Source organism: Aythya fuligula, chromosome 1 (assembly GCF_009819795.1).
Source record: "Aythya fuligula isolate bAytFul2 chromosome 1, bAytFul2.pri, whole genome shotgun sequence".
NCBI classification, from domain to species: Eukaryota; Metazoa; Chordata; class Aves; order Anseriformes; family Anatidae; genus Aythya; species Aythya fuligula.
Window position 1 is genome coordinate 126,630,669 of NC_045559.1, and position 14,141 is coordinate 126,644,809.

Consider the following 14,141-nt stretch of genomic DNA (forward strand, 5'->3'; position numbering starts at 1 on the left):
TTTTCAGAGAAGCGTGTTCATTTTATTTAGCAGAGAAGGCCAAGCTGCAGTGTGGAAATCATACACGAGTGGTTTGGGGCTACTGAGGGTAGGGATGCTGGCTATCATACCTGCACGTGGCAATGCTTCCTGGGTGCTTCTGAACGGGCATCCATGGCAGGCATATGCCTTAGGGTTTGGTTTGTGGCAGCTTCTCAAATATGAGGGGGAAAAAAAGGAAGCAATTTGCTAAGGCCAGCTTTTTAGAATTGATTTTTGGTACTTCAGAGGACTTGCCGGTAGTTTTTACTTTATTGGTACCGGGGTGTGAATAGAGATGAGTCAGAAGAAGAGCACAGATTGTGACGGCTTTGTTTCCTTGGCAGGGTAGAGAAGGGCTGTAGAGATCAGAGGGAAGCGGCTATGGGACTGAGGCAGGAGAACCTCAACAGAATGCAGAGAGAGAACTTGCTGCATGCTCAGAAAGTATGCATGCATGATGGTATGTGTGTTCCACTTTGGGCTGAGCGGTACATCTTGTCAGCAAGACTCAAACTGCAGAAACAGCTTGCAGATCAGGCGTGTGAAACGTGTCTCTATTCTTCTGTGCGCACCAGCTGTGATTAAAGCAGACGTACTCTACAGTTCACGCGGCTCCTTCTTTTGCAGTGTGTGTTTATGTCAACAAGCATGGAAATTCTGGGCCTCACCTGGATAAGAAGAAAGTTCAGCAGCTTCCAGATCACTTTGGGCCGGGTCCTGTCAATGTGGTACTTCAGCAGGCTGTACAGGCTTGTGTGGATTGTGCCTACCAATCCAAGACCGTCTTTGGATTTCTGAAATCTGGCCATCACGGAGGGGAGATGATAACTGGTACGTGAAGACATTTGATTTCTGTTTCTTCGCAACAGGGGAAGGAACTGCAGGGAGTTTGTATCATTTTTGTAACGCATAAGCACAGTCAAGAGTATATACTTGGGAACTCTGTTATTAAGAGAGCACTGGTGGAGTGTAATTTATCTCAGCGTGGGCCGAGGATGTTCTGAACAATTCTTAAATTAGAATTCAGCAATAGAGAAGTTAAATTCCATGTACACTCTGCAGTTAGGTTCCTGTAAGTAGAGCTTGTGCACCTCATTTAACAGCTGCAGCCAAACATTTGTCAAGTAAGCTCAGTGCAAGGGAAATATCAGATTTATTAATTCAAGTCATTCGCATAATCTTATCCATACATAGTATTTGTGTTCTTAATGCCTTAAGCAAGTGGGTGAAAAGTTTCCAACTAATCTGTTTAGCTTCCAGGCAAGTGATTCCACATGTTAAATTTGCTGCTTCTTCCCTTCCCCCGTTCCCCAGTCTCTTAGGTCAGTGTTCATCCACCTATGTCCTCTATTAAGGAATAGGTTTATCTCTGCTACATATTAATGGCAGGTCTACAGATAAATTACCCATATATCTCAAACTGAATAGCTGCTGCTTGACGTTTTTTTTCTTTCTGGGCTAGGAAATATTCTGCAGAGCAGTTAGCACATCAATTCATAATTCCATCACTGGTAGTAAAAAGACTTTGCATTACTTTAATCTCCTTACATTAACACCAGATGTGAAAGATGATTAGTGGGATACAGGTTTAATTAAATCCTCATAAAAGATGTTGCTGTCTAACGATATTTAAAACATAGTACCCTGACCTGCATGGAGCAGAACTTCAGTAGTCCTTGCCTATGTATCCCCATGAGTTTGTTCACAAAATGGGTGCTTTTTCTCTGCTGTGTAGTTCTTATTTATTTACATTCAAAAATTCTGTAGGAAAAGGAACTGCTGGGTTACACCAGGCTTCACTACAAGGCCTGGATTCAGTAGCCCTGCTCAGTAGCCCTGGAGTTGAGGAACCTGGCTCTGTAGATTGCTCCCGAAGCTCAGTCCTGCAGCTCACTCAGGTGTTAGAGCCACAAGACTCCAGTGAGTTTCTTGTGGTCTTGAGCTCCTGCCTTCCCATCAGCTTGTCAGGCAGGTCTCTGAAAAGCTGGGTGAACAAACACTTAAAACTCCGTGTCGTTTGATCAGAAATTTTCGTGTGATACATTTTGAGAAGCACAAAATGTGACTTAGGTTAATGTAGCACATTACGGCCGGCTGTGCTTGTGAGCATCATGGAAAGACAGAAAATAAACAGTAGAACAAAATGAGCGAATGAAATTGTGTTTTCTCGTAGAAATTTGTTTGAAAGTGTTTTTAGCGTAGGCTTTTTTCTTTTTTTTTCTTTTCTTGAGACTAGCAAGAAAAATAATTTGTTGCATCAGAGGCTAAGCAAAGAAATCTAAATCTTCTGTGGACTCACAAACTGTAATGGCACGTATTGTATCTGCCATAGGAGGAAGCTGTATGCTGGGACATGGATAAAATAATCTTTCTGGAATATGTGTGAATAATTAGTGGGTTCTTTGGTTCAGCTGCCAGAGAAAATAATTGTTTTGAATGGAGTTGAATTTAGCTTTTTTCCCTCTTTTCTTACTCAAAACAGAAACACAAACCATTTTATTTTTGCTTGATGCATAAGGTTTCAATTCAGGCGAATGCAACTGAAAGGAAATTAGAGGCTTGATTAACAAGCCCACTCATGGTGGTAGTGTCGGCCTCTTTTTTTCCCCTTGTAGCTCTGAGACTGTGGCATTTGGTGGATGAAATAGTCTGAGTTTCAGATAAATCTTCTCAAGCAGAGAATTAAATCAGTCTCTTGGGTGATTTTCTTCACTATCAGACAAACACATTTGTCTGATAGTTTCGCTCTCAGCCTTTCTCCTAGCTTTCTGTTTAAAACATGCCTACACAATGGAAAGTAAAGAAATGCGAATGACTTTTCATCCCATGGGCTGGGATTGCACAAACAAGCTCCATTCCCTCTTTATTTGTCGTTAAATGCCGAGGTTATTGCACCTCGGAAGTACTCCTTTTTATTTTCAGCCCTGGCATTTATCTAGGAAGTAAGAAGCATGTGCTATATCCCCGAGCAGAGCTGTGTGGATCTGGATCCCTCTCCTTTGCCTGGAGTTCCTGTGGTTGCCCTTGGGGGTTTGGAGTAGGAGGGAGCTGTGTTTGCACTGACTGAACCCTTACTTGTGGATTTTTCCCATGGTCTGCCTTGTTGGGGCAGTCATATGGCTTCGGATGTTTCTTGCTTTATCCTCTTGACAACTCAGAGATAATATTGTTCTTTTCAATGCTTCTTTTCAAAATGAGACGTTAAGATGTGGAGAACAAGTAATTTCCCCAAAGCCATATAAGACTACCTGTAAGGCTATTATAAAGTGTTTTAAATTGTGGTTGGAGCTGACAGCACTACCTCGCAGTAAATACCAGGAGAGCAGCCTGTGCTAGGTCTCACAGCCCATTTGCTCTCCAAACGGGTCGAGCTGCAAGCAGAAATATGCCAGCAGAGACCCCTTCCCCAAGCAGGAGGTAGGGAGACTCATGGCTGAGCCACATGTGAGTCAGTAGGATTTCATCTCAGCATTGGAGTCTGGAAAAAATGAATGGGCTACGGAAACATGCGGGTCCGGGGCTTGTCCCTGTGGTACTGACTCTTAAATTTTAGGCACTTGTGTTGGGTAGCACACAAGAGGTAGCACGTTATTGTTGATGCTCACCCGTGTTCTCCCATTAATTCTAATCATAAGCTTGCTTACGTTAGCAGTGTAAGTCACACTTGTGATTTCCTAAGGAAGCCTAAAATATGCTAAAGCTTGGGCGTTTTCTTTATTTTTCCCTATGTTATCGCCTCTTCTGTAACACAGTATGGAAATATCCCTTGCCTCAGATCTGTAACTAAAGACTTCCTTGTCATTTCTGTTTTTTTGTGGTTTTCTTTTTTTTTGGTTCATTTTTGAAAACGCATCTGCCACCAACAAAACGTGATCCTCTACAGCTCTGCTTGTCATCGTGCTAAAAACAGAAAGCTGCTTGATAGGCTGAAAACCCAAGAAGACAAATCGATGCATAAACCTGGTGTCTATGCTACTTCTTCGCAACCCTAAGCATAAGTTACAAGTCTGGTCCTGTTTCGCTGTAATGTAATCAGAAATAACTACATCCAGCTAATGTAATGGTGATCGTTTATCTGTGTACCGGTGGTGCTTGCAAGATTCAGTCCTTCCGAATCTTACCAACTGTCACAGAAGAGGCAAATACCATTAACAACATCAGTCTGAATGTTTGGGGGATGAGGAAGGAAGTCAACGAATAAAAGACGCTGGCACATGTCCAATCTCTTCGTAATTGCTCATTCGAGCCTGTTGTTGTGGTGTCTCCGCCACCTTGCTCCTGTTAAAATAGATGGGAGCCTGACCGCTGCAGCGCTGACAGCAGGACAGATTTCTCCAATGGTAAAAGATCAAATGGCAAAACAGCTTCTGCAGTCAGAATTTCAGTGGCAATGAATGCCAGCATAATACCCCAACTAAGCTCAGTTCAGTTAGAAATGTTTTAAAAAAAAAAAAAAAAAGGGGGGGGGGGTAAGGAAAAAAAATTAAAATCTCTTTCTTCCTGCCTTTTTTTTTTTTTTTCCCAGCAAAAAACTGCAATGGGTCTTTTCTATGTTTTCTCCTGCAAATAGGTGGTGCAGAGGTTACTGCTTTATAAAGCAGACAACAGAAATTACCGTAAGGTTTCATTTTGTAATGCTGGTGTGAATCCAGAGTTACTTTATTAACGTAAGTTCCCATAGAGCAAATTTAAAGTGGCATGGATCCAACAGAAGGTCGAATCAGTCCTTTGGAGATAAATTTGTTAAATATCAGAACGATTGTTTACTCCTCTCATGTCTTGCATTGTTTAAATCAAAGCTCCTTTCCTTGGTGGTGTTTTGTTATACTTCATGATGCTTGGGGGATGTTTGACATCGTCTTCTTGTTCACAGCTTCCTTTGATGGGGAGAAGCATGCCATCAATCTTCCTTCTGTAAACAGCGCATCGTTTGTCCTACGTTTCTTGGAAAAACTCTGCCACAGTCTGCAGTGTGATAATCTTTTCAGTAGCCAGCCCTTCAGCCCTTACATGGGATGTGCGCATAGCCCTACGGAGTATGACAGGAACAAACCAGGTACTATTAAGCAGCTCTTATTTTCAGGTTCTGTTGTCTTTGAGAAGCGTGGTGACTTTGTGGAATTTAACGTTTTAATCTGCCTTGCTCTAACTTGAATTGTTCAGTTTGTGGTGAATTCGTTCCAGAGTGCACGTGCTTTGACAGGTTGAGATAGCTCATACCACATGTGCAGAAATCATTTTGTTCAGCAAATTCTTCCTTGCAGTCAAACCAGGAAACATATGCATGTTGTATGTATCACTGGGCTGCTACTAAGAGAACAAGCTCAAAACTTCACATTTCATCTGTTCAATTTCTGTTTGAATCATAAAATAAGCTTACAGAAAAACACTCACTGTCTCATAAGAAGGGGCTTGCTCTGACAGGTGATACAGTTCAGCCCATCCCATAACAGGAAGAAGTCCTTTCTTCCATCTTCATTCGTCTTGCTCAGTGGCAGCTCCAAAATTTTAAATTCCTCAACATACTGTCTAGTCTTCTAGTAGAGAAGGTGGGTTTTGCAGGTGGCTGCTTCTGATATTATATATCAGCCCAGTATCTTTCTCTGCTACACCAGGAGTGTAGAGAGAGTGAGAGGGAAATGGCTTGTGCAAGATCTCCCATCAGGTGGTTTGCAGTGCCTGGTATTGCAAATCCCAGCCCGAGGGTTATCAGGAGCTGTAGCTGAGAAAACTTTGACATCAGTGCAATTTCACAAGATTCATATCGGGGATGAAGCTTCCTCACAGCTGTCTGGTAGCTGAGTCTGACTTCTAGGAGCTGCTTTAGAAAAAAAAAAATACTCTTTTTTTTTTTTTTTTTTTTCTTCTCCAATGGAGAAATTGGATTTGTTTCAGCCTGTCAGATGAAAGTCATTTGTTTTAACACTTGTCAGAAAAGTAGCCAAGGTCAAGGTAGTTTGGATGATGACAACATAAACTAAGCTGTTATTTCATCTTTGAAGGTTTGTATTGAAATGGCTGAGTTTGTGACATAAGAAACTGGTCTGTAACCTGGCGAATGCCTGATGTATGTTTTTGCTTTTGTCCTTTTACTTTCCCTGTGAGCGTTTTATGCCAGAATAAATAGGTGGTGACTTTCCTCTTCACAGCAAAAGAAGAAATACCTGAAAACAGAAGTGCGAAACGATACTCTCAGGACTCTCCACCATACACTGCTCCCCTTTCCCCTAAACTTCCCAGGAATGATGCTCATCCATCTGAAGGTAGTTACGTTGTATTGGTATTATATATGAGGATTACCTGTGATTTCAGTACTTCCAGTCAAAATGGACCGAGTACAACGCATGTGTCTAGTTTGTCTGTAGCCCTTGACAGGCCAGGGTGGAAGTGTGTTAATTATTGACCGGTGGCACAGATTTTGTGCTTATGGAAGACCTACTGCAAGTTCAAGAAGTCCTCCTCTTCAACATGCTTGCATTTTTCATGAAGTCACCCAGGCAAATAGGTGATGTATGAAGCCTCCTGCTTCTTGTATGGCAATTTAGTAGAAAACCAATTGCCTTGAAATGGATTAGGAGATAAATTAGAAGCAACTCTAATAACTCTGGGCTCGAGCCAACAGGTGAGTAAGGGTGCATTTTGATGATACGATTAAGCTCCATTTATGGCTGGCTGCCACGGAAAGCTGTGCTGATCCTGCTTTCCTCACCTCCTTGTCCTTGTAGCGGGCCCCACGTCTCCCTGACTGGGTGGCAAGCTGAGCCCGTGACCCAAAGCACAGAAAACATTTTGGTGAAGCCAAGAGTCTGTGCAGTTTTCTTCTCAGGACTGACTCCGTGTGGACGCAGATGAGCGCAGAGAAGAGTTGGATAAAATGCAGCCATGGCAAGGGGAGCAGAGCAGCCTCCCCGTGGCAGCTAGCTGTTAGGATGCTCTGGCTCCGGGACAAATAGTGCCTTTGCCTGCCCCACAGCAGAGCTGCAGTAACTGAGCATGCACCCACTCTTCGTCTGCCTCAGATGTGAGGTAAAGCATGCTGGTTTTAAACCTCAGTGAGAGATCTATGAGGGAATGGTCTTATTCCCCTTTTGCTACTTAACTAGTTAAGTCATAGTAACTTGTTGATGTGACTCATCCCATCTGATCCATGCTTTCTGTTGCTGCAGTATATTGGGATATTATTGCCAAAGGCTTTTTTGAAGCCAGATAGAGACGAGCTCTTTGCTTTTTCATATTCTTTTTTTCTCTCTTTTTTTTTTTTTTTTTTTTTTTTGGAGGTTCTGGGGTCCTTTTGTAGTTATTAGCCTCAGCGTGGGCAGAAGGATCTCTTTTTCTGTGCAGATTAGAAAGTCATAGGACTTCAGTTAAAGCAGGAAAGGAAATCAAATTAAAATGTTCAAAGTGATAGTTCAATAAGAGTCACCATTTCAAATGTACAGTAACAGCGGCAGTACAGAAATTAACAGTCAATGCAGAACTGTACCTTTCCTGAAGGAATACTGGGTTAGTTGAACAATATCTATGCAATTAAATCAGGCATTTCTGGTAGGTGACTTCAGGAATAAGTGTAGAGCATTTAATTCAACTGAAATAGAGTTGTTTTAATTGGACAAAGCCAGCGTTTTGAGTTAGAGCTGCATTCTCTTGTAAGAAAGCTCCCTCAAAGAAAGCCATCATGCATGTACTGCTTTTTATGCCTCGTGGAGTAGTTCAGTACTGGATCCCTTTTATAGATGAAGTTAATGTATTCCTTAAAATGCATTTTAAAATCAGTAATTCATTACAAAGTGCAGTTACCTGGGGTAAAAACAAAAATAAAGAAAGTTTTGCCATGGTTTCAGAAGTTTGAGTTTGCACTCTGTGTGTTTCAAGAGGCAAAGTATTCTCTAGTGTTGTGTGTTTCCCATTAGGGCAGTGTCCTCTGCTGAAAATCTGGAGATAATTTCATAGCGGTCAGTCATGGGCTGGTTAGCAAGAAAGATCTGCCCCTGAAAAGTTCTGGCTCTATTGAGACATAGTCGTCTTGAAAGAGCTGTTTTGAAATATCATTTGAACGCAAAATGGAATAATTGTGGGAAAGGGTCTTTCAAACAGCTCGTTTTCCTTCTGATCCGCTCAGGGATATGTTCTGCAGATTTTGCTGTCTTTTCTGCTCACTAACAATTTCTTCTCAAAGTTTTGAAAGATAAGGGAGAGGAAAGAGAAATAACCCGGTCTCCCTCCCCTTGGAAACAGAGTGTTCCTAGCACTGCAGCCAGTTACATCACGCAGTTGTGTATGGCAGAACAACTGACTTCCTATTCCCAGAGGAGCTTCAAGAAAACAAAACGTCCAATTCCTGCTAAGGCCTTCAGTCCTAAACACTCTATTGTCATCCTTACAATTGAAACATAAGGCCATAACGCCTTTTATTAGCTTTTTATTAATTTATCCACAGATCAGGCATTCTGCAGTGGAACCTCCCATGAAACAGGAAAAAAAAATAAAACAGTTTGCTTTCCATACCATTGTTACACACATCTGGTCAAAATGTTGAGGTAGGAAAATTGTCATTCGTTGCTGCGTTGTTGGCAAGGCTCCGTGTGTCAGACAGCAATCCTGAATCAGCTGTCAAGCCAGTTGACCGCTTCTTCAACGAGACTGCAGCTGGGTTTTGTTCGTAGAGAAGCTGGGTGGATGGAGAGGGAGTGGATTGGGTGGCGTAGCTGCCAGGCACAAGCACCTGCTGTAAAAGATGATTGCCCCCTGCAACATGCCAGCATTCCCACCTGCTGAAATCCACGTCTGTGTGTTCTGCTGAACCTTAGACACCTTCGTGTTGCTTTGCTGTAGCTAATTGAAATATCAACTCTGCCTTTTGGTCTTTGACTGAGGTTCCTGTTAGTGTTCTCGTTTCCTACTGATCTAATGTTCTCTTGGTTTCCTCTAATTTTACAGCGCTTATCATTGACTGCATCTGTTATTCTCTTGGAAATTGTATAGGAAGATGGCTTTTGGTTTCATTTTGGCAAGTTGCTGCAGCTACTTCAAGCTGACAAATGTAAAGGGGTTTGTTTTCTTTGAAAACCTCAGTATCCGCTGCTCTGCTTTTCTGATACAGATCTAACAAACTATAAAGTATGCAGTGGTGGTTTTGGGGCTTGGGTACTTAAAGGCTTCTTTATGCCACAACTATCAAGTTTATTGAAAGATGTTACATCATCTTGTAGATCTTGCTGTGCTGAGTTCTCTAAGCAGGGAGCTGATGTTCTCATTATCCTTGCCCCCCTTTGGGATTATGTTGTCTGAACACCATCACTGCAAAACACACTTAATGTTCTTCACTAAACTTCACTTTTAAGCAGGTTTCAGGAGAGAGAACCTAAGGCCTCACGGAGCAAGTTAAACATGCTTGAGAAGCTCAGTCTGGTGTTGTTGGCTTTTGTTGTTTTTTTTTTTTTTTTAATTTTAGTTTGGTTGATTTTTCTTTCTTGTTTGTTTAAGAAAAATGCTCTTCCTTTAGCTTTAATCCTGGTATGTTCCCAACAAATGGTTGAAAGTTGCCATATAAGAAGAGTAATAAGGAGTGTATTTTAGGAACTTGTTTTCGCAGATTGTACCAGTTATCCCAAAGAATATGCTACTCCACTAGCATATGTTTTATAACTTTGCTAAGAGTAATTTTCAAGATGGTATTGCGGGGTTTACACTTCTGTGAACCTGTTAGCTATATTTTCCAGCTCTTAGCTCTCCTGCCAAAGCAGCATTTGTTTCATACAGATTTTTACATCATGCTTCCAACTTCTTTCTCAGGCTAGATGTTGGCCTGGTGCAAATGGAGATGAGTCATACGAGGGCTCGAGAATGGAGTGGTGCTCTCACTGGTTTCTAACTACACACCAATACAGCATCGTGGTCAGGGTGCATTGTGTTAGTGTGTGTGTATCTGGGATTCACTGCCTTCTGTAGCTTTGCGTGTAATTTGTTCAATTTTTATTGATGGCCGGTGTCTCTGGGCATGTTGGGATCTACAGATGATAATTGTCCACTTGTTTATGAAGTTATTGATAGAAGTTTTTGTTTATATTAAAAAAAAAGATCATGGAAATGCTTGCTGAGATTGCACATGTATTAATGCTAACATCAGGCAATTTAAAATTAAAAAACAACCCCTATGTCCCTGCCCTGTTGGTAATATTTAACAAATATATGTGAAATAATTTATGGAAGGTTGTCTCAAACTTTAGATGTTAGATTTATTTATTTATTTATGTAGTAAGGGCCCAGTGATTACTCAAGGAAGAGGTCAACTGGTCAACTATTCTGCAGTAGTGCTTTCCTCACAGGAGATTCATTACCAGGCTTGGAACCTATAGTTATCTTCAGGAGAACATAGCAAGGATTTAAATAACAGAGTTAAAAAGCCCATCATTTTGAACCAATCAATGCTTTTTTTTCCTTTTTTTTTTTTTTTTTTCTTTTCCTGTAGCGGAAACGTTACCCATAGAAGAAAACAGCACTTCCAAAGAGCATCGCTTTTCTGAGGACTCTATGGATTCTGCACTTAATTCAGTAAATCCTTCCAGCCCGACCTGTCGAAATTCCACTGAATATCGTTCTTCAGGGAGCACAGCATATTACAGAAATTCCTTTCAGCCAGTGACTGCTACCTCAAATTCAGCCCCTGTCCTGCGCCGGCTCTCCTTGAGCTCTGCTGGGAACAGCAGTTTCTATGAAGTTAGTAGGAATCGAATACAGAGGAGGATTGAAGGTATGCTCTATGCCTAGGCTTTCCAAAGCATATAGCAGCTTTTATTAACATACAAAGTCCGTGAGTTATGAATAAAGAAGTTCTTTGCCATAGAAAATAGGTTGCGTACGGATTGAGATGTTGTGCTGTTGCCAAGCACGTCAGGCTTGTTAACCTAATGCAGAACCTAAGCCTGTTAGAACTAACACTGTGGTGCAAGCCAGAGGGGTCTTGTCTGCTGCACTTTCCTCAAACTAGACTGGGCAGTGCTAGTTACGTGCAACTCACTTCCTGAGCATTTTTATCAGCCATTGCTGTGTTGCTGAAATATGGAGATAGGGTTTCCTCCTGTCCCTGTCTGCACAGTTCAGCTTGCATTTGCCACGTTCCCAAATACCAGCATCTCAGGACCCAGGAACCAAATATGAGTAAAAGTAATCCCTCTAGGTATGTCATCATGCTAATGTTTGTGCTGCTGTTATGCAGTTGTATAAGGTATTTAAAGACAAATGGAACAATTCAGTATTACTTGGGGGAAAATAAAACATCCTTCATCTTAATATATGGCAAAGAATGAATAATAAAAGCCTGTTTTTAATAGTAAGAATGCCTTATGTGAAATGAAAGGTGTTTTCCCTTTAAAGACTAGTGATACTTCTTCCTTTCACACTATTTTATCCTGAAAGCCGCAAGTTCCACAACTGGACCGGACCTGAATTCGCTAAAAAGGGAACCTTCAAGAATGTTGAATAAGGATCCTTCCACCTGGTCGATAGAGGAAGTGATGCGCTTTGTGAAAGAGGCTGATCCGCAGGCTCTAGCTCCACATGCAGAACTCTTTAGGAGACATGTATGACGCATATCCATTCTGTTCTAGTAGATCTTGTCTATCACACTAATCTCTTACAATACAGCTTTCATTTCTGTCACTGGGTTTGCAAGTGAAGGTAGAACAGACTCTACTCACTTGTGTAACAGAAGGAGGCTGAAAAAATATTTTTCTGCCTGAAACTCCTCATGTAGTGTTTTGGTCTGTTTCGTAGACTGGTTATCCCAAAGTAAGAGAAGCTTTACCTGGTTACCTTTTGCACTTGGTCATTAATACTAAAATTCAGAGGTTGAATTGAAATGTTTAATTTGTCAAGCTTGCTTTGTTTTGCCAAGCAATGCATAGAGTTTCCTAGGATCTAACAAGATGTTGTATTTAGAGAGAGAAACTCTTAAGTGTTGGTTTCTGTTGCTTTTGGTCTCCCCTTTCCCTTCTTCTCCCTGTGCTTTTCTATGGCAGGTAGCCCAGCAAAAAGCTGCTTTATTATTTCATTTTATACGTGGCCCTCCAAAAGGAGGTTGGCTTTCTCGTTAGTGGTATTTCCCCCTTGTTCTGCGCTGGCTCTTACTAACAGATAAATTTCACATTAAGCTGAATTGAAAGGAAAATTCAAAGTCACTTTTTACAGAACTTCCTGTCTTATGTGCTAGTTATTCTTAGTTGTATAGCAAGACCAAATGTCACTTGCTTTGTCGGGTTTATGTTTAAAAAAAAAAAAAATAAGACAGAGTGGTTTTCTTTATGGCGTTTTAGGGAACTAATTGCCTGTCTACGGTATGTAATGCTACTAAGAGCTTGGGACTGCTATATTTCAGCAGCTTCTCAACCAGGCAGTTGCAATCTGCCTGAGTTGTCCTCGGTCTTGATCCTAACAATCTGTCTGCCTTAACCTGGATGTGGATCTGTCTTATTTCACGGATTCAGATGGTTTGTAACCCCTTCCTCTGCGTGACTATTTGCATGCACCCGCCAGAACCCTCCCACAGCTGTGTTCAAGGTTCAGTGCAAGGCCTCAGTGCTTGGATCATTTAATCTCCAACTGCACAGACCTTCCTTTGCAGCTTTTTTTTTCTTTCCTTGACCTATTCTTTTTTTTTCTTCCTCTTTTTCCCAGCTAGTACTTACTTTTGCAGGCTGTTTGGTCAGTTTTTTACTTACTGTAATATTGTTTAGCATCTCACATGCCTTAGTCTTACCGTAAAAATACTGAAATAAATTTCCCTTCGGTGGCCAGGTGTAAATATCAAAGTACTGCACTAAGTTACTGCCTTATAAATGGTAGATACATTTTTACTGCAGTAGAAACAAATGCGATGTACTTTCCGGTGTCACCATGCAGATTGTTAAAGCAGTTGTGTGTTGTTGTGTTTGTTCTCTTCCTTCTGCAGGAAATTGATGGGAAGGCACTACTGTTACTGAGGAGTGATATGATAATGAAATATATGGGACTGAAGCTGGGGCCTGCCCTAAAGTTGTGCTACCACATTGAAAGACTTAAACAAGGAAAGTACTAGCCGATGGGGATACCACAAAGGGTGTGTTCACATCACACTAAGCTCTCAGGTTAACAGCCATCACCTTTATTTAAAAGTGTTTTGTTGCAGAAATCATCTGTATTTTTTGAAGGCTCTCTCAAAATGTGAAGACGTCTAGGATAAAGAGGGGAAAAAGAAAATCTGTATTACATTCCAGTATTTTGTGAACTGTTTCAGAAGGTTTGCAGGGAAGGACTGGACTGCTGGTCACACTGGCTGGGGAGCAGGTTGGTAACAGTGCTGAAAAGCACAGTTATTCTCTGTTGCAGACTCCAGCCAACGCATTTGTATTCGGAACCAAAACAGCTGAATCCCAAAGGAAGAAAAAAACAAAAACAGCATCAGGTGTTAATAATTTTTACAGGGGTGGCTGTAAACTTTTACATTGCGAGGAAAATGTAAAAGAGAAGATCTCATCTCAGTAGTAACTGCTGTGCCTGGTCCTCCAGCAGAGTCATACTCAGCTAGGTTTTTCTTCATAGATTTCCATAAAGGGAATAGCCATATGAACAGGTCGGGGGGGAGGGAAGCGTTGTGGAGAAGAGGGTTTAATACAAATATAAGCTTTTATAAAGTGTGATTATCGGTCCTTTGGAAAGTTACAAGGACAAATGGACAGTGTGTTGTCAATCTATGCCGGCAATCATAGTTCTGTTTTATGGAAGATCATATTGGCTGTATAAACAGCCAGTTCTGGGACCGACAGCTTCGACTGGAACAACGCATCCACCTTATAAACATTCCATCTTTTTGCTAAGTTTGGCATGGATGTGTGTGTTCATGCTTTTATATATACACGTGTATGTGTCAGGGAAATGCATACTATATGTATATGAAAATACACATGCACACTGTACATACGTGTTCAGTCTTTAATGTACTTTGCACTGTGCCAGAGAGAACTGTACGATTTCTTGTTTGTTTGTTTTTTACCAGTAATTTCGGTCACGTTCTACTTTCATATTCATTAGCACCTGTTTAATTTGTTGTCCGCTCTTGGAGTCAGAAGGTGACAAACAATCAAAGG

General features: G+C 41.3%; 1 protein-coding gene across 1 annotated transcript in view; it reads left to right on the forward strand.

The window, feature by feature from the left end:
- SCML2 (Scm polycomb group protein like 2) overlaps positions 1–13,901 on the forward strand; it is a 60,400-nt gene extending 46,499 nt beyond the window's left edge. The window contains exons 9-14 of the mRNA XM_032205736.1: positions 649–852; positions 4,895–5,077; positions 6,171–6,284; positions 10,490–10,771; positions 11,437–11,600; positions 12,968–13,901. Coding sequence (XP_032061627.1) covers positions 649–852; positions 4,895–5,077; positions 6,171–6,284; positions 10,490–10,771; positions 11,437–11,600; positions 12,968–13,093 — 1,073 coding nt within the window. The 3' untranslated portion in view covers positions 13,094–13,901. The remainder of the gene's footprint in view (positions 1–648; positions 853–4,894; positions 5,078–6,170; positions 6,285–10,489; positions 10,772–11,436; positions 11,601–12,967) is intronic.
- Positions 13,902–14,141: the final 240 nt, after the last annotated feature.